The sequence below is a fragment of the Lynx rufus genome, unplaced genomic scaffold, assembly GCF_022079265.1.
Source record: "Lynx rufus isolate CCGP_SWC_20201006 ecotype Redwood Valley unplaced genomic scaffold, mLynRuf1.p SCAF_16, whole genome shotgun sequence".
Lineage (NCBI taxonomy): Eukaryota > Metazoa > Chordata > Mammalia > Carnivora > Felidae > Lynx > Lynx rufus.
Window position 1 is genome coordinate 44,239,238 of NW_025814830.1, and position 22,506 is coordinate 44,261,743.

The window sequence follows — 22,506 nt, forward strand, 5'->3', positions numbered from 1 at the left end:
GAGAAAAAGGCTTCCCCTCTGGGCGGATGTAGTTGGAGCCAGCAGAGTGGGCTGGATTTCGGCCCCAATCCTCCTCGACGGGGCATCTGTGCCAGTGGCATTAATCTGCTTAAGTTTGTGACGTACATCCAGTGAGATGCTGACTGGGCAGCTGGGTGTGAGTCTGGAGTTCAGGGAGACAGAGAGACTACAGGTGCACAGGGCTCTGTCACACGAGCATTCCTGACTCTTTTATCTTTATATTTCTTTTTATATGTATTACATTGTATATTAGATATGCTTTATTAACTTTCCACGATCTCCATTGTTATGTAAGCTTGAAGTGATCCGTGTCTGTGTTTCCTGCTTCATTTGCAAACCGAGCTCCGTACCTGGTCCCTGAACACTTAATAAAACATGGTAGAATAGATAAACTAATCGGGGAGACCACTGCTTTATACTCGTCCTGTGGGTTACGTGAGATGGAGTGCACCCCCAGGTTTATACATCAATCTATATGTCAGACATCCCCATTCCCACTCTATACTGAAAGCCCAAAGCGAGTTTTTCTAAAACCTCCACCTTTTATTACCATTTACTACATGATTACTGAAAGGAAATTTAAATTCGATGTGGACTTGACATTTACCAATATTGCCTTGCTGCTAAATGATGGGAAAACTTAAAATGAAAAAAAAAAAGCCTGGTTTAGATAACAAATTCCTCTCATAGCAACTTTTGAGCTTCTGGTCTATTCTTGGGACTGTTAATACTTTCCTTTTATATTTAGTTTTGTTTGTTGGTGAACATTCCATTTTTACTTTTTCTTTGGTACATTGAGGATGAGAGTTCTATTTTCCTATCTTATGAAATGTCGTGAAGGGGCAATTTAATTCAGCATTTCTGTTGCATTTAAATCCAAGACTGGGGAAGATATATGCCTTGGACCTCAGCACTTTTATTTAGAATTGTCAGTGATGGCCTTGCATGACAGATGAGGTTTATTTTATTTTTAAAATTTTTTTTAATATTTTTTATTTATTTTTGAGACACAGAGAGACAGAGCATGAGCAGGGGAGGGGCAGAGAGAGAGGGAGACACAGAATCCGAAACAGGCTCCAGGCTCCGAGCTGTCAGCACAGAGCCCGACATGGGGCTCGAACAGATGAGGTTTAAATTGGGCTATGTATCAGTTAGTTATTGTATATAGTAACAGACCACGCCCGAACCCATTGGTTTCAAATAATAAATATTATTGCTCACGAGACTCTGGTTCAGCTGGTCTTGACTGGGCCCACTCATGTGTTGGGTAGGCAATTCTGCTCATCTGGGTTGGGCTCTCTCACATATCTGGGGCTATAGGCTGGTCTGGCATGGCTTACATGTCTGGGACATCCAGGCTCTCATCCTGCAATAAGCTGGATGGTGTTTATTCACATGGCAGTGACAGGGTTCCAAGAGCAAGACTGGAAATGCCCAAGGCTTCTTGAGGTCTCAGCTTAGAACTAGCACAGCATCATTTCTGCCACATTCCATTGGTCAAAGCATGGGATGGAGAAATAGACTGGCTGCACTCATGATGGAGAAGCTGCAAAGTCATGTTGCAGATTATGGGCTTAGAGAGACCATAAATTGGAGCCATTAATATAATGGCTTGAAGGATAAATAGGTCTAGAAGGAGGATGTGAGGAACTGGTGTGAACTTCCTCTGATCTAAAGAAAAATGTGCTTCGGGGCCTAGGTGGCTCATCCTTGTTAAGCATCTGACTTTGGTCCAGGTCATTACCTCATGGTTTGTAAATTCAAGTTCCACATGAGGTGAGCTTGAGCCCTGCTTGGGGTGATCACGAGGCCCTCTTGGGGTGAACATGAGCCCCTTTGGGTAAAACATGAGCGCCACTTCAGGTGAGCCTGGTTGTCTCCCTCCCCCCTCCCCTTTCCCCCCTCTCCCCCTCCCCCTGTCTCTCTCTTCCTCTCTCTCTCTCTCCCCACTCTGTCCCTCCTGGGATTCTCTCTCTCTCTCATTCTCTCTCTGCCACTTGCTCACTTGCACCCTCAATCTTTCTCAAGAAAGAAAGAAAGAAAGAAAAGAAAACTTGACCCTTGACTGGTTTCCATCTCACCTCCTAAACACATGAAGCATAAACTTCTCCTGACTTGTAAATGTTGACACTTGAACTGTTCCCTTTCTCTCAGCAAAGAGTATCTCATTGAAAGTACATCTATAATTGTCTTGAGAAGCTTTCACAGAGTATATTAAGTTGTTTTGCAAGATAGCTGGCATATGGCCATATTTCTTGCACAGTTATCTTGATCATGTTGGCATTTCCACAAATAATGATTGTACCCTTCTGTCTTAGGATTATGCCCATATGTTGACCTGCATAACTGAAAGAGAAAAGTTTATTGTACCCATCAAAGCTAGAGGTGCACGAGCCATCCTAGATTTTCCTGACAAGCTGAATTTTTCCACTTGCCCTGTCAAATACAGCACTCAGAAGATTCTGCTTGTACGAAACATTGGCAACAAAGATGCTGTGTTTCGCATCAAAACTCATAGGTATGCATTCCTTCAGTTCTTGGTTTTGATTGATTATAGCTAAATCGAGTCATCGCAAGTAATTTGCTGGAATAGCATTCAGGGTAGAATTGCTCGTTACAGTCTCTGGCTGGAAGGCAGAGAGACCGTACTGAGGTGGGCCAAACTTCCTCTTCAGCCAGAGAGGAAACTGAAATTCAAGGTTACCTTTGAGTGACCTCGGGTTTAGGTAAAGATGTTTTTCTGAAATGTTGATAAAAGTCTTTCTATTTAGCATAGAGAAATCTATTAATAAATATTTGCGTTTTGACAGGGAATTTTTTAACTGGCTGTATATCAGTTTTCTGTTGCTAATGTAGCAAGTTATCACAAACTTACTGGATTAAAGCATCAAATTTATTATCTGGTATTTCAGTAGACCAGAAACCTCACTGGGTCAAAATTCAAGTGTGGGTGGGCCTGTGTTCTTTTCTGGAGGCTTTAAGGAGAATCCATTTCTTTGCCCTTTCCAGATTCTGGGGGCCACCCACATTCCTTGCTTCATGTGCCACATTCCTGGGCTGAAAAAAAAAAGGGAAAAAGCGTAGTAGCTGCTTCATAGGGTTGTTGTGAGGAATAAATGAATCGTTAAATGTAACCTGTTCACACACAGAGGGTGCCTGGCTGGCTCAGTCCATAGAGCAAGTGACTCTTGATCTCAGGGTCATGAGTTCAAGCCCCACATTGTGTACAGAGTTTACTTTAAAAATAAATAAATAGGGGCGCCTGGGTGGCTCAGTCAGTTGAGCGTCCGACTTTGGCTCAGGTCATGATCTCATGGTTCGTGAGTTTGAGCCCCACGTCGGGCTCTGTGCTGACAGCTCAGAGCCTGGAGCCTGTTTCAGATTCTGTGTCTCCCTCTCTCTCTGCTCCTCCCCTGCTCACACTCTGTCTCTCTCTCAAAAATAAATAAAGATTAAAAAAATTTTTTTAATAAATAAATAAACAGACTGTTGGTACATAGAAAGTGCTATCTAACTAGTGGGTTTTGTTGTTGTTGTTGTTGTTGTTGTTGTTGTTTTCTTCAGATGAACTATTGCCAGTGTATACAATACAATGTTACATGACAAAGGGGGATTTGGACTGCAGATATAATTAAGGCTGCTAATCAGCTGACCTCAAAATGGGGGAAATTATCCTGGATTATCTGGGTGGGCCCGTGTGTCCTTTAAAATAGAAGAGGGAGGCAGGAGAGTTCACAGAGATGAAAGTTAAATAGAACTCCACCTGCATTGACTTTGAGGATGAGAAGACTGAGGCATAGTTGTACAACTATACAGGTTGTACAGCTTTGCTCAAGAGCACATAGATAGTAAGGGAAGGAGAGGAATTTATTCTGGTTATTTATGGAGTAGCTATAGTGTGGTAGACACCAAAACGGTGACACAGGCCTTGCTCTTGAGGAACTCCCTTACTAGATGGGTAAGAACGATTGTCATGGGGCATATGCATGGTGTTAAATCAGTGGGGCCATAACAAGAATGACCAGCTTGGGAAGACAGGAAGCAGAGGGTCAAGTTCTTTTCTATGAATTTGTAAGAAGTAATGTGTGTATTGGTCTGGGTTGTGAACTCATTTTCAGAAAGGTATTATCTATGGAATCCTTTGCAAGTTAAGGGCATGTCTCTCCAGAAAGGATTAGCATTTGCTTCCGCTTAGTTCCTAAAGGTTAGACTGTGTAGATTTCTCTTCTGGTAATTTGTTGGCTTAGCGGTTCCTGGACTGATAATGTATAGTCAAACCTCAAACCTGCATAAGACACATGTCCAGAGTTATGAATTCTCTAGAGAAACTTTGTTTCCTTCACTTAAATCAAGACAGACATTTTTCCTTGTGCTAATGGGAGAATGTTTTAGTCCTTTAAGTTTCCCCATTGTATGTGGGGATTTTCTTACCTGTCCCCTGACTTAACAGTCTCAAGGTTTTGTCTCCTGCTCTAGCAGGGCTATTAAAACCTAGGCTTCGGGAGGAGTTAAGATGGAAGAGAAGTAGGCAGACGGTGGGCTGTCCTTGTCCCTCAAACACAGCTCTGTTGAGGTCACATCATTTGGAATATTCAGGAAATCAATCTGTGGACTGGCAGAAGGCTCTCTGTGGTTGCAGGGAGACAGTATGACAGGTGCGGAGTGTGTGGAAATGAATTGGAGAAGAGAAAAACGGCAGTGCTGCAAAGAGGGAGGGAACCTATCCACAGAGAGACAAAAGTGAGAAAGAGAGGAGTTGAGAGAGTGCGGCATCAAGTTCATACAAGAGGAAAACCTCTCCAGATCACGTACTGCGGAGAGAGAAGTACTGCGTGTCACAGGTTTTTTGTTTTGTTTTTTTTTCAAACAGCATTTGGAGCTCAAACTCAGGTTTTGGAAGTATGCGACTTTGGAGCAGAGCTGTGGTGTGCACTCCTGGGGAGAGGGAGGGAGCTGGCTTGAGAGTGCATAGCATGGTGTGGGGATCTCCGGGTACACTGGGAAAGAACATTCTCCTTCGTGGAGTACTTTTGGAAAAGGGTATATTGCCTGTCCAAGGACAAAAGACCATGTAGGTGCCAGCAAAAGGCCTTTCATTGGCAAGGGACAGGGCGTATGACCTTTTTGCTGCTTTTAGCGGTGCTACATCATAGAGTCCTTGCACCATGCAGGCGTGGGGCTGTTTTTCAGCAACAGAGGACTTGAGACACAGCGTGAAGAGCCTCTACTCGAGGGGCAGTTCGCGCAGTGCCAGGTCCTTTAAGACTTTGGGTTTTGAATCCCAGGTGTGCACCAAAGTAAAAATGCAGGAAAGCTGTGGCACAGGGCTCACTATTCTAGGAGGGATGCTTGAATAGCGGGGGTGTGAGATTCCCTGTCTGGGAATGAAAGATTGGGGCGGTGCCATTTTTCCCTCAACACTAACACAGTGGGACTTGAGGGAGCAGCACAGCGACCTCCAGTGGAGGTGGGACCCCCTTACATCAAACCTGCCCCTCTGTGCCTGGCAACTGCTTATTTACTGGAGCAAGGTTGACTCTGAGCCTACAAGGGGCATTTCCTCCAGAAGACCAGCACAGCCAGCACCCGGCATGCACCATGTGTACTGAAAATCAAGTGCTTCAAAACAACCCCTGCAGTTCTGGTGGAAATAGAACCAGACTTACCTTTTTCCTCCACTTCTTTTTCTTTTGGAATCAGGCTCATAGCTTGTTCTTATTTTTTTTGTTTGTTTTTCCTTTCCTTTTCTCTTTTTATAACTCAGTCTTCTTTTTTTCTTTTTCTTTCTTCTTCTTTGAAATCAGACTTATAGTTTTTTGATTCTCTGGTGTTGTTGTTGTTTCCTTTCCTTTTCTCTCTCTCTCTCTCTCTTTTTTTTTTTTGGATCTGGCTTTCCCCTCTTTTTGCCAGGCTTATTTTAGCAAAAAAATCAAAGAACACCTAAAGATCCAAACACTCTCCACTGCAAGCAGGGAGGAGCTCTGCAGAAGACTGACCAGTGGGATAGAGCAGCCAAAATAGTGCACGCAGCATACACCAGAAACACTTCTGGAAGTTCCAGGCCCTGGACAGAGCATGACCCCTTTTTAAGATAGCATTACTCTCAGTTGCAGGAAACATAACATGCTATTAAAACACACAAAAGACAGAAACTTCGCCAAAATGATAAGATGGAGGAATTCTCCCCAAAAGAAAGGTCAAGAAGAAATCACAGCCAGGGATTTGCTCAAAACAGATATAAGCAACATATCTGAACAAGAATTTAGAACAAGAGTCTTAAGACTACTATCTGGACTTGAAAAAAGCATAGAAGACACCGGAGAAACCCTTACTGCAGAGATCAAAGCTGGAAAAACTAGTCAGACTGAAATTTTAAAAATGCTATAACTGAGATGCAAAACTGAGTGAATATAGTCACAATGAATTGAAGAAGCAGAGAATAGGTGATATAAAAGATAAAATTATGGGAAAAAATAAAGCTGAAAGTAAGAGGGAAAGGAAAGTATTATATCATGAAGGAAGACTTAGAGAACTTAGTGATTCCATAAAACAAGACAATATCTGTATCATAGGAGTCCCAGAAGAAGAGTGGGAAAAAGGGACAGAAGGTTTATTTGAAAAAATTATAGCTGAGAACTTCACTAATCTGGGGAAGGAAACAGGCATTCAAATTCAAGAGGCATAGAAAACTCTTCTGGAAATCAACAAAAACAGGTAACACCATGACATCTCATAGTGAAACTTTCAAAATACAAAGATAGAGAGAATTCTGGAAGCAGCTATGGACAAAAGGTCCTTAACCTACATAAGGTTAGCAGCAGACCTGTCCACAGAAACTTGGCAGGCCAGAAGGGAGTGGCAGGAGATACTCAATGTGCTGAATGGGAAAAATATGCAGCCAAGAATTCTTTATCCAGCAAGGCTATCATTCAAAATAGAAGGAGAGATAAAAAGTTCCCCAGACAGGGGCGCCTGGGTGGCTTGGTCGGTTAAGCGTCCAACTTTGGCTCAGGTCATGATCTCGCGGTCTGTGAGTTCGAGCCCCGCGTCGGGCTCTGTGCTGACAGCTCAGAGCCTGGAGCGTGTTTCAGATTCTGTGTCTCCCTCTCTCTCTGCCCCTCCCTTGTTCATGCTCTGTCTCTCTCTGTCTCAAAAATAAATAAACGTTAAAAAAAATTAAAAAAAAAAGTTCCCCAGACAAACAAAAACTAAAGGACTTCATGACTACTAAATCAACCCTGCAAGGAATTTTAAGGGGGACTCTCTGAGTGGAGGAATAAAAAGAAGAGCAAAGACTACAAAGGATCAGAGAACATCACAGAAACACCAAGTATACACGTAACACAGTGGCACTAAATTCATATCTTTCAGTAATCACTGTGAATGTAAATGGAGTAAATGATCCAGTCAAAAGACATGGAGTATCAGAATGAACAAAAAAAAGAAAGAAAAAAAAAAAGAAAACAAGATTCATCTACATGTTGCCTACAAGAGACTCATTTTAGATCTAAAGACACCTGCAGATTGAAAGTGAGGGGAGGGAGAAACATCTATGATGCTAATGGATGTCAAAAGAAAGCTGGAGTAGCCTTACTTATGTCGGACAAACTGGATTTTAAACCAAAGACTGTAGCAAGAGATGAAGAAGGGCATTTTATCATAATTAAGGGATCTATCCATCAAGAAGATCTAATAATTGTAAATATTTGTGCCCCCAACTTGAAAACACCCAAGTATATACATTAATAACAAAGAAATTCATTGATAATGGTACCATTATCAATGGTATCAATTTAATACCCCACTTACAGTAATGGACAGATCATCTAAGCAGAAAATCAACAAGGAAACAATGGCTTTGAATGACACATTAGACCAGATGGACTTAACAGATATTTTCAGAACATTTCATCCTAAAGCAGCAGACTACACATTCTTTTCGAGTGCACATGGAACATTCTCCAGAATAGATCACATACTGGGTCACAAATCAGCCCTCAACAGGTACAAAAAGATTGAGATCATACCATGCATGTTTTCAGATCACAAGGCTATGAAACTTGAAATCAATCACAAGAAAAAAATTGGAAAGCCCTCAAATATGTGAAGGTTAAAGAACATCGTCCTAAAGAATGAATAAGTTAACCAGGAAATTAAAGAAGAATTAAAAAAATAATGGAAGGGAATGAAAATGAAAACATGACAATCCAAACCCTTTGAGATGCAGCAAAGGCAGTCCTAAAGGGGAAGTATATTTTAATTCAGGCCTATGTAAAGAAGCAATCTAACCTTACACCTAAAGGAGCTAGAAATGGAACAGCAAGTAAAGCCTAAAGCCACCAGAAGAAAGGAAATAATAAAGATTGGAGCATAAATAAATGATATAAGAACAACAACAACAAAACCCCCAGTAGAACAGATCAATGAAGCTAAGAGCTGGTTCTTTGAAAGAGTAAACAAAATTGATAAACTCCTAGCCACACTTATCAAAAAGAAAAGAGAAAGGATCCAAATAGATGAAATCATGAATGAAAGAGGAGAGATCACAACCAACACCAGAGAAATACAAACAATTCTAAGAGAAACAGGAAAAATTATATGCCAACAAACTGGGAAATCTGGAAGAAATTAACAAATTCTGACTCTCACACACTACCAAAAGTGAAAAAGAAGAAATAGAAATTTGAGCAGACCCATAACCAGCAGAGATTGAATTAGTTGTCAAAAATCTCCCAAAAAACAAGAGTCCTGGGTCAGATAGCTTCCCAGGGGAATTCTACCAGACATTTAAAACAGAGTTAATACCTCTTCTTCTCAGACTGTTCAAAAAAATAGAAATGGAAGGAAAGCTTCATTCTATGAAGCCAGAATTACTTTGATTCCAAAACCAGATAAAGATCCCCCCTAAAAAGGAGAATTACAGGCCAATATCCTTGATGAAACTGGTTGCAAAAATTCTCAGCAAGATACTAGCAAATCAAATTCAACAGTACATTAAAAGAATTATTCACCATGATCAAGTGGGATTTATTCCTGGGCTACAGGGCTGGTTCAATACTTGCAAATCAATCAATAAAAGATATACCATATTAATGAAACAAAGGGTAAGAACCACATGATCCTCTCAATAGATGCAGAAAAAGCATTTGACAATATATAGCATCCTTTTTTGAAAGAAAGTAGGTACCCTCAAAAAGGAAGATAAAGGCCATATATGAAAGGCTCACAGCTAATATCATCCTCAGTGGGGAAAAACTGAGAACTTTGCTCCTAACATCAGGGACGCAAGAGAGATGTCTACTCTCACCATTGTTGTTCAAGATAGTACCGGAAGTCCTAGCCTCAGGAGTCAGACAACAAAAAGAAATAAAAGGCATTCAAATTGGCAAGGAAAAAGTCAAACTTTCACTCTTCACAGACAGCATGGGCTCTACATGGAAAACCTGAAAGACTCCATGAAAAAAATGCTATAAATGATAGGTGAATGCAGCAAAGTCGCAGAATATAAAATTAATGTACAGGGGCGCCTGGGTGGCACAGTCGGTTAAGCGTCCGACTTCAGCCAGGTCACGATCTCGCGGTCCATGAGTTCGAGCCCCGCGTCAGGCTCCGGGCTGATGGCTCGGAGCCTGGAGCCTGTTTCCGATTCTGTGTCTCCCTCTCTCTCTGCCCCTCCCCCGTTCATGCTCTGTCTCTCTCTGTCCCAAAAATAAATAAACATTGAAAAAATTAAAAAAAAAATTAATGTACAGAAATTGGCTGCATTTCTATACACCAATAATGAAGCAACAGAAAGAGAAATCAAGGAATCAATCCTGTTTACAAGTACACCCCAAACCATAAAATACCTAGGAATAAGCCTAACCAAAGAGGTAAGAGATCTATATCCTGAAAACTATAAAAAGCTTATGAAAGAAATTGAAGAAGACAGAAATGGAAAACCATTCAATATCCATGGATTGGAAGAACAAATATTGTTAAAATGTCCATACTATGCAAAGCAATCTGCACATTCAGTGAAATCCCTATCAAAATAACACCAGCATTCTTCACAGAGTTAGAACTAACAATTCTAAAATTTGTGTGGAACCCGTAAAGACCCCGAATAGCCAAAGAAATCCTGAAAAAGAGAAACAAAGCTGGAGGCATCACAATTCTGGACTTCATGCTGTATTACAAAGCTGTAATCATCAAGACAGTATGGTACTGGCACAAAAACAGACACATAGGTTAATAGAACAGAACAGAGAACTCAGAAATGGACACACAAATGTATGGCCAACTAATCTTTGACAAAGCAGGAAAGGATATCCAATGGAAAAAAGACAGTTTCTTCATCAAATGGTGTTGGGAAAACTGGACAGCAACATGCAGAAGAATGAACCTGGACCACTTTCTTACACCATACACAAAAATAAATTCAAAATGGATGGAAGACTTAAATGTAAGATGGGAACCATCAAAATCCTAGAAGAAAAAAATGGGCAACAACCTCTTTGACCTTGGTCATAGCACCTTCTTACTAGACATGTCTCTGGAGGCAAGGGAAACAAAAGCAAAAATGAACATTGGGACCTCATCAAGACAAAAAACTTCTGCACAGTGAAGGAAACAATCAGCAAAACTAAAAGGCAACCAATGAAATGGAAGAAGATATTTGTAATAGACATATTGGATAAAGAGTTAGTAGTCAAAATCTATAAAGAACTTACCAAAATCAATACCCAAAAACCAAATAATGCAGTGACTAAATGGGCAGAAGACATGAATAGACAGTCTTCCAAAGAAGATACCCAGGTGGCCAACAGACACACAGAAAGATGCTTACTATCACTCATTATCAGGCAAATGCAAATCGAAACCACAATGAGATACTACCTCACACCCTTCAGAATGGCTAAAATTAACAACTCAGGCAACAACAAATATTGGTGAGGATGTGGAGAAAGGGGAACTCTTTTGCACTGTTGGTGGGAATGCAAACTGGTGCAACATCTCTGGAGAACAGTATGAAGTTACCTGAAAAAATAAAAAACAGAACTACCCTACAACCCAGTAATCGAAATACTAGGTATTTGTCCAAAGGATACAAAAATGATTCGAAGGAGCACATGCACCTCAATGTTTATAGCAGTCCTATCAACAATACCCAAATTATGGAGAGAGCCCAAATGTCCATTGACTGAAGAATGGGTAAAGAAAATGTGGTGTGTGTGTGTGTCTGTCTCTGTGTGTGTGTGTTTGTGTGTGTGTGTGTACACACACACAATGGAATATTACTGGGCATTCAGAGAGAATGAAATCTTGCCATTTGCAGCAACGTGGATGGAACTGGAGTGTATTATGCTAAGTGAAATAAATCAGTCAGAAAAAGGTAAATATGAAACAAATGAAAATAGGGTAAGGGAAGGAAAAATAAGATAAAAACAGACAGGGAGGGGCGCCTGGGTGGCGCAGTCGGTTAAGCGTCCGACTTCAGCCAGGTCAAGATCTCGCCGTCTGGGAGTTCGAGCCCTGCGTCAGGCTCTGGGCTGATGGCTCAGAGCCTGGAGCCTGTTTCCGATTCTGTGTCTCCCTCTCTCTCTGCCCCTCCCCCGTTCATGCTCTGTCTCTCTCTGTCCCAAAAATAAATAAAAAACGTTGAAAAAAAATTTTAAAAAACAGACAGGGAGACAAACCCATAAGAGACTCTTAAATATAGAGAACAAACTGCGGGTTGCTGGAGGGGGGTGGCTGTAGGATGGGCTAAAATGGGTGATGGGCATTAAGGAGGGCATTTATTGGGGTTAAGCATTGGATGTTATATGTAAGTGATGAATCACTAAATTTCCTGAAACCAATACTACACTATATGTTAACTAACTTGAATTTAAATAAAACAAACAAACTAAAATGACCAGGGCTTTAAGGTTATTGAGAATCCAGGTCAGACCTAGCATGAGCTCAGTGACTAACTGCTCTGGTTCTTAGCTTCCTCTTTGCTTTTAAATCCTGTAGATTTGCCTTTTTTAAATGCATGCTCAGCTGCACATTTATATAGGTTATATTTTATCCAGTCTTTCTAGGTATTTTCTGGTGGAAGAGCTTTCAGGTTACCTGTTCTGCCATATTGTAGGTGGTAGGGCTGCCATAATGTGGGTGGAAGGCACATCCCTTGGGAGGGGATTTGTGTTTATTGTTCACAGGGGCATCCCAGGAGCATCACTATCTCTGAACAGTTTTATGTAGGTCTAAGTTTATGTCTGGTATCCTATTTCTCCTGGTTGAAAAACTACTTTTAATATTTCTCGTAGCACAGCTCTATTGGAAATTCTCTCTGTTTTGTCTATTTGAAAGAAAGTATTTTGCCTTCATTTTTGAAATGTATTTTCTCTACAGTTTAGAATTCTGGGCTGACAGTTCTGCATAATTTTTTCAGGAGTTTAAAGATGTCATTTCATTGTCTTTTGGCTTACATTTTTCTTAAGAGAACCCTGCCATAACTCTTATCTTTGTTCCTCTGTACATAACTATGTCTTTTTTCTTGGGCTGCCTTTAAGATTTTGTGTTTATATTTGATTTTTAGCAATTTGAATAAGATATGTCTAGATGTGGGTTTTGTTTTTGTCTTTGGTCTTGTTGTTTTAAGGATTTTGTTTTGCTTTTGTTTAGTTTTGGTTTCCATCATGCATGAGGTTCCAAGCTTCCTAGATCTTTCATTATTTTTGGAAAATCTCAGCCATTATCTCTTCAAACATTTTTTTCTGTTCCATTCTTTCTTGCTGTTTCTTCTGCCTGGCGGGAAGTTCTGTCTGCCACAGGTATAACGGTCTGTACCTTTCCCATCTGCCCTGAGGGCGGGTGGATTGTCCATCTTTAGATTTCAGGCTACTTGTTTGCTCTGCAACATCTCCTTTCTGATTGGTTCGAGAAAAGTTGTGATTTTATTGTTTAGCTGGCTTTTCTTCATTGTTAGGGTGGGCAACCTCTTTCTAGCTTTCTGCATCCCAGGTAGAAGCAAGACCCATTGAGCTAATTTATAAGTCAACCAGCAAAGGCAAAGGCAAAGTTCTTTTGAAGATTAGTGTCTTTTGACATTGTCCATAAGTGCCTATAGAGACTTTGCCATCTTGTGAGATTCACAGAGTTCGACTGAAGGAGAAAGAAGCAGGTTAACTGGCTCACCATGAGTTAGAAAGCATGAACCTTTTTTTTTATTTAAAAGGGCCTTCCACAACCACGTTCCATAATACACATTAAAAACTGCCTGTTACACTGGTATTTTTCCTGTGAAAAATAAAATCCACTTAAGGTGGAAAACCAGGTGCAGGCAGCATATCTTCCTGGAATGTTTGACTGAATCCTAAAAACTACACATAAATGGAACTTATTATATATCATAGCCATACAAAAGTGAAGCAAAATCACTGCATGGATTTCATAGTGTGAAGTTGCATGACAAGATCTAAAACTTTTCTATCCATATAACTATGAATGCCAATCATCTTCTCCGAATATAGAAATACTTGCAAGGTAAAATGGTAAGTCCACTCAAGGACTAGCTAGTAATCATAACGACATCAGAAACTCTAGTCCAACATTCCCATTTTACAGATGATGGAAATAAGGCCTGATAAGGGAAATGGCTTATCCAAGTTCCCCCAGTAAATTAATAGAAAAAGCCTAGATCAGAACTAACATGGGCCAGTTCTGGGCTTACTTACCCTCAGATCCACTCCTTGCCCTTCCCAGGCTCTATTCAGTATCTCTGGGCTGTTAGCCTTCCTAGCTGCCTAGGCCAGCTGGATTCCTGTTGGGTTTGACCACTGAGGGGCAAGGGGGAGGGCACTAGAAGGAGATTGCAGGGTAGCAAACAGCCAGGGCATTTCTCCTCCTCCCTCTCAGACTTCAGCAGAGTCCCCAGCAGTGAACCATCTCCTCTTTGGTTCTAATTGTCAGCAGAGCAGCCTGCCGTGGTTTCAACTTCTTCCAGGTCCCCAGGATCTGATAACACTTCCTCCTCTTCTTGTGTCTCCAACCCAGGAGTGGAAATGGCTAACTGCTGTTACTAACCCCTGAGGAATCTCACCATCTTAAGTTGGGCTTCTCATCTCTCTCATCAATCTCTCAAATTCCCTGTTTGCAAATATTTTTGCTTTTCTGTTTAGATATAGTATCTATTCATGATACAGTAATTTCATGTTCTTTCCACAAAATTGTATTTTCCAACCATGCTGTCAATTTTGTGAGCTACCCCAAATCCTTCCAATAAATCCCTTTTCTGTTTAAGTTAGCCAGAGTTGGTTTCTTTTGTTTTCAACTGAGAACCTTGCTGGCTCCAATGAGAAAGGATGTAATTGAACTTGTGGTCACATTGCATTGAATCAGAATCTTGGTGGAGATGCCCTGACAAGCATCCTTTCTAAAAAATGGACAGGTGGTTTTGTTGCCCCCACAGGGGTGAGGACCACTCTTTCAGTTAATATGATTGCCAATAGACATGGGAGGGCAATGGATATACTGTGAGACTTTGCAGTGAAAAAACCTAGGGTCTCCTGTTTGGTCCCGTTTAGAGTCAATACACAGTTAGAAACAGTATCTCATGGGAAATTCTTTAAAAAACAGATCATATTCTTTTTATTGAAATAACGATTTAATTAATGGCTAAGTTTATAAATGGTTGGGTTCATATAAATTTTAAAAATAAAACTTTATTTGCCTGTCTGTTGCCCTCATTAGAATATGAGCTTCTCAAATGCAAAGGTTGTATCTAACTCTTTTCATTTGTATTTTCCTAGCATCAAATATAGTGCCTAGAAGAAATAAGTGCTCAATAAATGTTTATAGGATGCCTGTCCAACAGTATATCACAAAGGCAAAGCTACAGCTATAAACCTCTACAATAATTTAAAGTAAAAAAAAATGCTCCCAGTACTATAAAATAGGCATAATGGTTTTTATATGAATAAAAGGAGTTGCAATGTACTGTAAAATATACAGAGAACATAAACAATTACTCTTCAACTTTATTACAGATTTGATGTGAAAGTCTAGTAGGTACCAGAATAATTTTGACTCTTTTTTTTTTTTAATTTTTTTTCAACGTTTATTTATTTATTTTTTTTGGGACAGAGAGAGACAGAGCATGAACGGGGGAGGGGCAGAGAGAGAGGGAGACAGAATCGGAAACAGGCTCCAGGCTCTGAGCCATCAGCCCAGAGCCTGATGCGGGGCTCGAACTCACGGACCTCGAGATCGTGACCTGGCTAAAGTCGGACGCTTAACCGACTGCGCCACCCAGGCGCCCCTAATTTTGACTCTTAAAGTAAGATTAATTTTGGAAGGTGCAATAGAAAAGTTTAGGAAGCAATCTCAAAATCTAAAACCTCAGGTTAGGAATCAGCTAATAAGAAAGATTGTCTGAAGAAAACATACTAATATTATATTCCATATTTAATATAACAGAGCCAATCTTGACCTTTTGCTAAAATATTGAATCTAAATTGAACTAAAATATTAGTTTTCAAGAGCAGTTTATAGGGAATTGAACGAAAACTCAAAATCTTTGTTATGTCTCCTTATTTTTTACGAACTCGGGTTCTGTCCCTAATCAAGCACTCAGTATTAATGAGAATATTATATCAAAACCAAACATTTTGGTAGACAGAGCCAGCCTTATGCCCTAGAGAGACAATGCCTTTTACCTCTTAGTTAAGAGCATTTTCTGATACTTGATATTTTCTAGCCAGTTCAGCCTGTCTGCCTGTGGTAAAAATGAAGGACGAAATCGAATTATAGACAATGTTTAAGCACCAGAACTTAATACACTCTACCCAATTAACATCTGATTTATTGAGAAAGCTTAGGCTAAGTAACATTGGTGATCCCAGGTGATTTTTTAACTGCTGAAGAAATTGAATGTAATATAAACCCCACAGTGAGCACAACAGGAAAGTATCTGTTACCTTTGTATAGAATTTGGATTTCTGGAGGTCCTAGAGAGGGGTCTCCTTGTCCATAGAAATTTAGCTTGGGTTTTGCAACTGAGATAATACTATCCAATTGATTTCAAAACTGTGCCTTTTGCCACCAAGAAATGTTTGAAAAGAAAATGAAAGCACCATGTAGGAAGAAAAATATTAGAAACTAGGGAAGCAAAGATAGAAAATATCACAACATTGTTCCCAAAGTCAGGAAACTGGGCCCAGTTGTCAATTCTTAAGATTCTTACTGATGCCATAAGGAAGGAAAAAACTTTTAAGGCTGTGAGATTTATTTTGGATGACTTACCTTCATCTCAGGAAGCAGGGATTCTTGAGATACAGAAAGTCTGTTCCTTTTTTGTTCCACCAAGATGTTATAAAGATTATTTAATGATTACAGATATTTTTATTTCACTCTGAAAGTTGGTTATAATTCAATCTGCAACCTCTTCTGAGAGACTTCTGTGAGTACAGAACTGTGTGGGGGGTGAGAGACACAAAGATAAGCCTAACTAGGTGGTTTCCATGTTCAGGGATGGTTTGGGTAGGCAGGAAGAACTTGAACTTGAAGGCAACTCCACCACTACCTGTTGGGCAACTTTGGGCCAGTTGCCTGCCCTTTTGGAGCATCTATTTTCTCATGTCTAAAATGCAATAATAGTACCTACTTACTGCAGGTTTTTTCCAGGATTACAAGGTTTGGCATATGTAAGGTGCCCAGTGTAGTGCCCAGTATGGAGTCCATGCTCATGGAAGTTTATTTGCTTTCCCTTTCCTGTCATCTCAAGAGTCTGTAGCTATTGACAGGGCCAGGCATGAAAACTAACTGTAGTACAAGGTGAACTGAAGTAAGAAGTGAAAAGAAAGTCACGGCTCTGAGAGGAAAGAGTCTTTGTTAACAAGACAGAGAATCAGGGAAGAGTCTATCTAAGAGGTGGCTTTGAGTCTGAGCAATTTTAAGTGGCTTTGGGAGAATTATGACCTGTGGAAAATGGTAAGTATTCTTGTGTGACCTTAGTGGTCTATGTGGAGGGCACAGTCTAGTTGGAAGAGGGAGGTGGTGCAGTGCTAGGTGAGGTTCAAGTGTAGAGAGCAGAGCCCTCTCACCCTGTCCCTCCCCATTCTGACTTGGAATGTGACAGGTGTTTGGGACATTTGGACAGATGTATGTGTTTAATAAGAATGCAAAATGTAGTTGGGAGCAGATTGCATGGGACCTCAAATGCCTAGGACTTTGAACTTGATTACATAGATTATGAGGACCACTGAAGGTGTTTGAACAAAGATGAATGTGTTACTACCTGTGTATGTTTTTTGCAGTATCCCTAGAGCAGTGTGAAGTATTGAGAGGAGAATAATAAGACCTTGAACTCATCTAAACAGCCAAGATCATCCTCGGGCCATGTCCCATCTAGAGGCTGCCAGTGAGAGAGATAACATAAATAATAATAAACACTTGTTTAGCACTTCCTATGTGCCAGGCATTGTTTTAAGCTCTTCACCTGTACCAGCTCCTTTAGTCCTCCCTACAGCCCTATGAAGTAGGTGCTGTCATCACCCCCATAGAGACAAAATGTTCAGTGACTTGCTGTAAGGTCATGGCAGAGCTGGATTTTGAACTTCTTAGGTGGCTTCATGCTAAGGACCACTACTGCATAGAGCCTCGACAGAAATGCCCGGAGTTCGCTGGAGGATTGGTGCTGTAGGTGTGGGAAAATCACAAAGGCATGGGAAGATAAAGAAGTGAAAGTAGAGGGAGATCCAAATAGAGAGCCCCAGAGGAAATAAACAGTTGCCCGTGGTAGGAACCACTGAACATCTTGCAATGATGATCACAGGTACCACCAAGTGCTACCCTTGCCACAGCTATCTCCTCACCGAAGAAAGTTCAGGTTTTCTGACATTAAATTCATTATCTAAGGAAAGATTTAAGGGATGAAACTAAAAAATGGTTGTGATGGAAGTAAATAATCAGAAGCAGCTTACCCTGCCAGATACATTGTACAACGCATTACTTTGAAAAACTAGCAATTTAGAGAAGTGAAATGGACCATGAAAATAATTAAATGGGCTGGGTTTTTTATTGAAAAGGAAGAATGCTGTAAGTTATTTAAGGTACTTCATGGTCAGATCCAGCTTCTCTCTTAACACTTCCAGGGAAATTAGATGAAACTATTTCCTGTTCCCAAATCTACCCTATCACTCCATAATGTCTACATGCCCAAATTCTATTTTCCACACAGGACTTGTCCCCAGTTTGCCTTTTTTTCAAAAAAAAATTTTTTTTAATGTTTATTTATTTTTGACACAGAGAGACAGAACATGAATGGGGGTGGGCAGGGGAGGGGGGTGGGAAGAGAGAGAGGGAGACACAGAATCTGAAGCAGGCTCCAGGCTCTGAGCTTCAGCACAGAGACTGACCTGGGGCTCGAACTCATGAACCATGACATCATGACCTGAGCTGAAGTCGGATGCGTAACCGACTGAGCCACCCAGACACCCCCCAGTTTGCCTTTCTAAATGTTCTCCACCCTTCTCCAGCTTGCTGTCACCCAGAGGGCTGACCTGTATGGCTTAGGTCAGCAGACTCCCAAGGCTTTGGCTTCTAGTTCGGTTCAGCCAGTAGGGGTCCCAGCAGGTGATGAGACAGGAGGATGTGAGGTCAGGACAGTTTCTCCCCTAGTGTCTTCTCTGTGAGGCCACCTGGGCTGTCTGTCTTGACTGAAGCTCTTTGCTCCTCATAAGGCAGCATTCTCAAGTAGGACTCTTGTGGGCTTCAAAACCACCGCTGCTCCTTGGCTCTTTGGGCCTAGAGGTCATAAAGGTTTTACTGTTTATAGCCCTGGGGGATTGTATCATCTTTTGTAGTTCCTGTATATCCCTAAGCCCCTTTTCAATAGACCCTTTGTTAAACTGCCCTCAAATTATCTTCCTGTGATTGTGTGATCTTTTGGGACTCTGATATATTTTTCCATTATGAAAACTTCACTGAACTGTCACAAAACTTGATTTCTATCCCTTTGAAGGTACTTTTCTGTTGCAGCTTACAGTATTTGCATACATGTTTTAAGTCTGACCGCTGGAATCACTCAATGAATGCTAAAAGAATGGCTGAAAGGCAAGGACACAAGAATATTATGATACCATTTAAATTTCTCTTAGACTTAAAAAAAAATAAATAAATAAATTTCTCTTAGACTTGTTGATCTGTTACTGCTATTTTAACCTTAAAACCCAAATCTTTCACATTAGGGGGTAGAGTATACTGTACCTCTGATTCACTCATTTGGGGCGGGGGGTCTGAGCTGTCTACAGAACTACAAGTCCTGTCTGTATCTTCTCCTCCTCCTCTCACACGTGTCAGGATGTGTTCTGATGGTGCGTCTCCATGTGTGCTGCAGGCCTTTCTCCGTAGAGCCACCTGTTGGAACTCTTAATGTGGGAGAGTCCATGCAACTGGAAGTGGACTTTGAGCCACAGACTGTGGGCAATCACAGCAAAAGACTTATTGTGCATTATGACACAGGTATGTGTTATTCTTTGTCCAAAGTTCTACATGTTAAGAAAGGTCAAGTGGAAAATATGGTGAAGCAAAGTAGCAGGTGGTTATTTTGGCTGCATTAGAGTAAGCTAAGAGCCACAAGGTAAAGAACCGAAGAATGAATGTCTCCAACAGAAATAATGTTGATCCAGATATATGTCCCACCTGACTGGTTTCTCCAGTGCTTGAAAGCCTGAGAAATACAGAGCTCTGGAAGGAAAGTATACCCTGCAGTCACACAGATAGTTTAAGGTTATTTATATGTACATGGGACTTGAAGGTAAATTAATACCATGTTTTCCATTTGATTTATTACTGCATTTGTCTAACATCATAAAAATGTGAACTCCAATTCAGAATGTTCTTGTGTGTACCCACTAGTCTATGTAAGGCCCAGCTGCTTTAATTCTTGGAATGTGCAAGTATCTTACTTAATGTCTTACTTAAATGAGTACTGTGTCTACTGCCACTAGCATTTTTTGAAGGCCACAGTCTGTATAATCATGAAAATTATACAATTGTTTTTGCTAATATTTAATTTATGGTTGTGTGGACTGCATGTACATTATGCAAGTCCCCAAAGTTGGTTTTCAAATTAATATTTTACCATTGCCATTTATTATTTCGTGATTTTTCTCATTTTCCTCTCCCTTCTTCTTTAACCATTCATGTTTATTGACCCAGATTGTCTGCATCAGAAGGCCACTGTAGGCAGAAAACACAAGGGCACAGCCAGGGAAAGAGTAACAAATGACATGTAGTTCACAGTTCAGACTTTCTGGCTTTGTGGATGCGTATCTGAGCGGGACGTTCGAGTCCTTGCCTATGGACCTGTGGTTAAGCGGTCCAAGTTCCACATTGCCTGGCATAACAGCGACACATACCCAGTGGTACCATCCACGTATCTTATCTTTTAGTGTAGGACGGAATTCCCTGGCTGCTCTCAAGACAAACCTGATCTGAACCAGCTTAAGCACAAAGGGGAAAGCTTTGGCCCATGTAATACAAGAGAGGAAGGTAAAAAGAACAGTTTATAACACAGCAGGGACATCCATTTTTCCGAAGTAGTTGTGTCATTTTACACTCCCACCAACAAAGTGTGTGACTTCCAATTGCTTCACATCCTTGCCAATAAAGTGTTGTCTTTTCTTCCCTCCTGCTACCACATAGTGTTGTCTTGATCATTTTAGACATGCAACTAGTGTCAAGCTAGGTCCTCTAGTGGTTTTAATTTTCATCTGATTAATGATGTTGAGCACCTTTTCCTGTGCTTTCTGGCCATTCATATATCTTTTTTAATGAAGTGTCTGTTGAAGTCTTGCTCATTTTTTATTGAGTTGTTTTTCTTTTATTATTAATTTGTAAGAGTACTTTATAACTTGATATTCTCAGTACTAACCATTTGTCAGATATATGTGCCGTTAATATATTCTTCCAGTCCGTAGCTTGCCTTTTCATTCCCTTCATGTTTCTTGATCAGCAGAAAATTTTAACTTTGATAAAGTCAGCATTCCCAATGATATTCCTTTAAGATGAATGCTTTTTGCCTTCTTGCTAAGAAATGATTATCTTCTCCAAGATCACAAACATAGTCTCCTATGTTTACTTTTAGAGGGTAATCGTTGTAGCTTCAATGTTTAGGTTGATGGGTGATCTTTGAATTCATATATGTATATGTGTGAGGTAGGGGCTGTGTTTAATTTTTGTTCCCCATACAGATTATTGGCTCTTCTCCCTTCTATTATCTTGTTTTGGAATTCCAATTAGTTACTCTATTGTTTTGTTTCTATTACTACTTTACTATTTATTCCTTTTAACCTTTATTTTATGTTTTCCATCTCTTTGACTCGGTAACACTTCTCTGGATACTTTCTTCTCCATTCACTAATTCCCTCTTCCATGAAGTCTCATCTGCTGAGGTTTTTTTGTTTTTTTTTTTTTGTTTTTTAATGTTTATTTGTTTTTGAGAGAGAGAGAGAGAGCAAGCGAGCAGGGGGAGGGCAGAGGGAGAGGGAGACACAGAATCTGAAGCAGGCTCCAGTCTTTGAGCTGTCAGCATAGAGCCTGACGCAGGGCTCAAACCCATGAACTGTGAGATCATGACCTGAGCCGGAGTTGGACACTTAACCGACTGAGCTGCCCAGGCACCCCTCATCTGCTGAGTTTTAATTTTTCCATTCTTGTATGTATTTTGCTTTCTGAAATTTTATTTGGTTCTTGATTAAATCTGTTCTTAAATCTGATTGCTCTCTACTCTTTCATTTTTCAAGTTTCCCTTTTATTTCTTAAATATGTTAAACATCGTTATTTTCGTTCTGCATCTCATCACTTAAATATATTATATCTGCTTATTTATTTATTTATTTAGTTTCTGTTTATTGTTTATGATGGTTTTCTTTTTTTTTAAAGATTTTTTTTTTTCTTCAACGTTTTTATTTATTTTTGGGACAGAGAGAGACAGAGCATGAATTGGGGAGGGGCAGAGAGAGAGGGAGGCACAGAATCGGAAACAGGCTCCAGGCTCCGAGCCATCAGCCCAGAGCCTGACGCGGGGCTCGAACTCACGGACTGCGAGATCGTGACCTGGCTGAAGTCGGACGCTTAACCGACTGCGCCACCCAGGCGCCCCTGTTTATGATGGTTTTCAACCACAGTATCTATAGGGGAGGAAAAACATATTTTTCCTCCACCCTTCTAGGCTTTTGGGTGGAGCCCTGTAACAAAAGACAGATCAAGAAGAGAAAAGTATACATTTATTTAATATAAGTTTTCCTTTGATGCAGGCAGGCTGAGTCTGGGGACCCAGAGGGGTCCTGCAGGAGCAGCCAAGAGGGTCCTCGGCTTCATGTAGGATGGAAATCAAACATGAGCCCACAGGAAATAAGAGCAGAATTTATTGAAGATATAGAGAGCTCAGATACAGACACAGCATTCGACAAACTCAGAAAGGGAAGGAGGGGGTGTTGTCTTTGTTCGGATTCT

General features: G+C 40.6%; 1 protein-coding gene across 1 annotated transcript in view; it reads left to right on the forward strand.

Annotated features, from left to right (window-relative positions):
• HYDIN (HYDIN axonemal central pair apparatus protein) overlaps positions 1 to 22,506 on the forward strand; it is a 340,954-nt gene that overhangs the window by 25,941 nt on the left and 292,507 nt on the right. Inside the window, 2 exon segments of the mRNA XM_047079251.1 lie at positions 2,340 to 2,539; positions 19,385 to 19,509. Of these exon segments, the coding sequence (XP_046935207.1) occupies positions 2,340 to 2,539; positions 19,385 to 19,509 (325 nt within the window).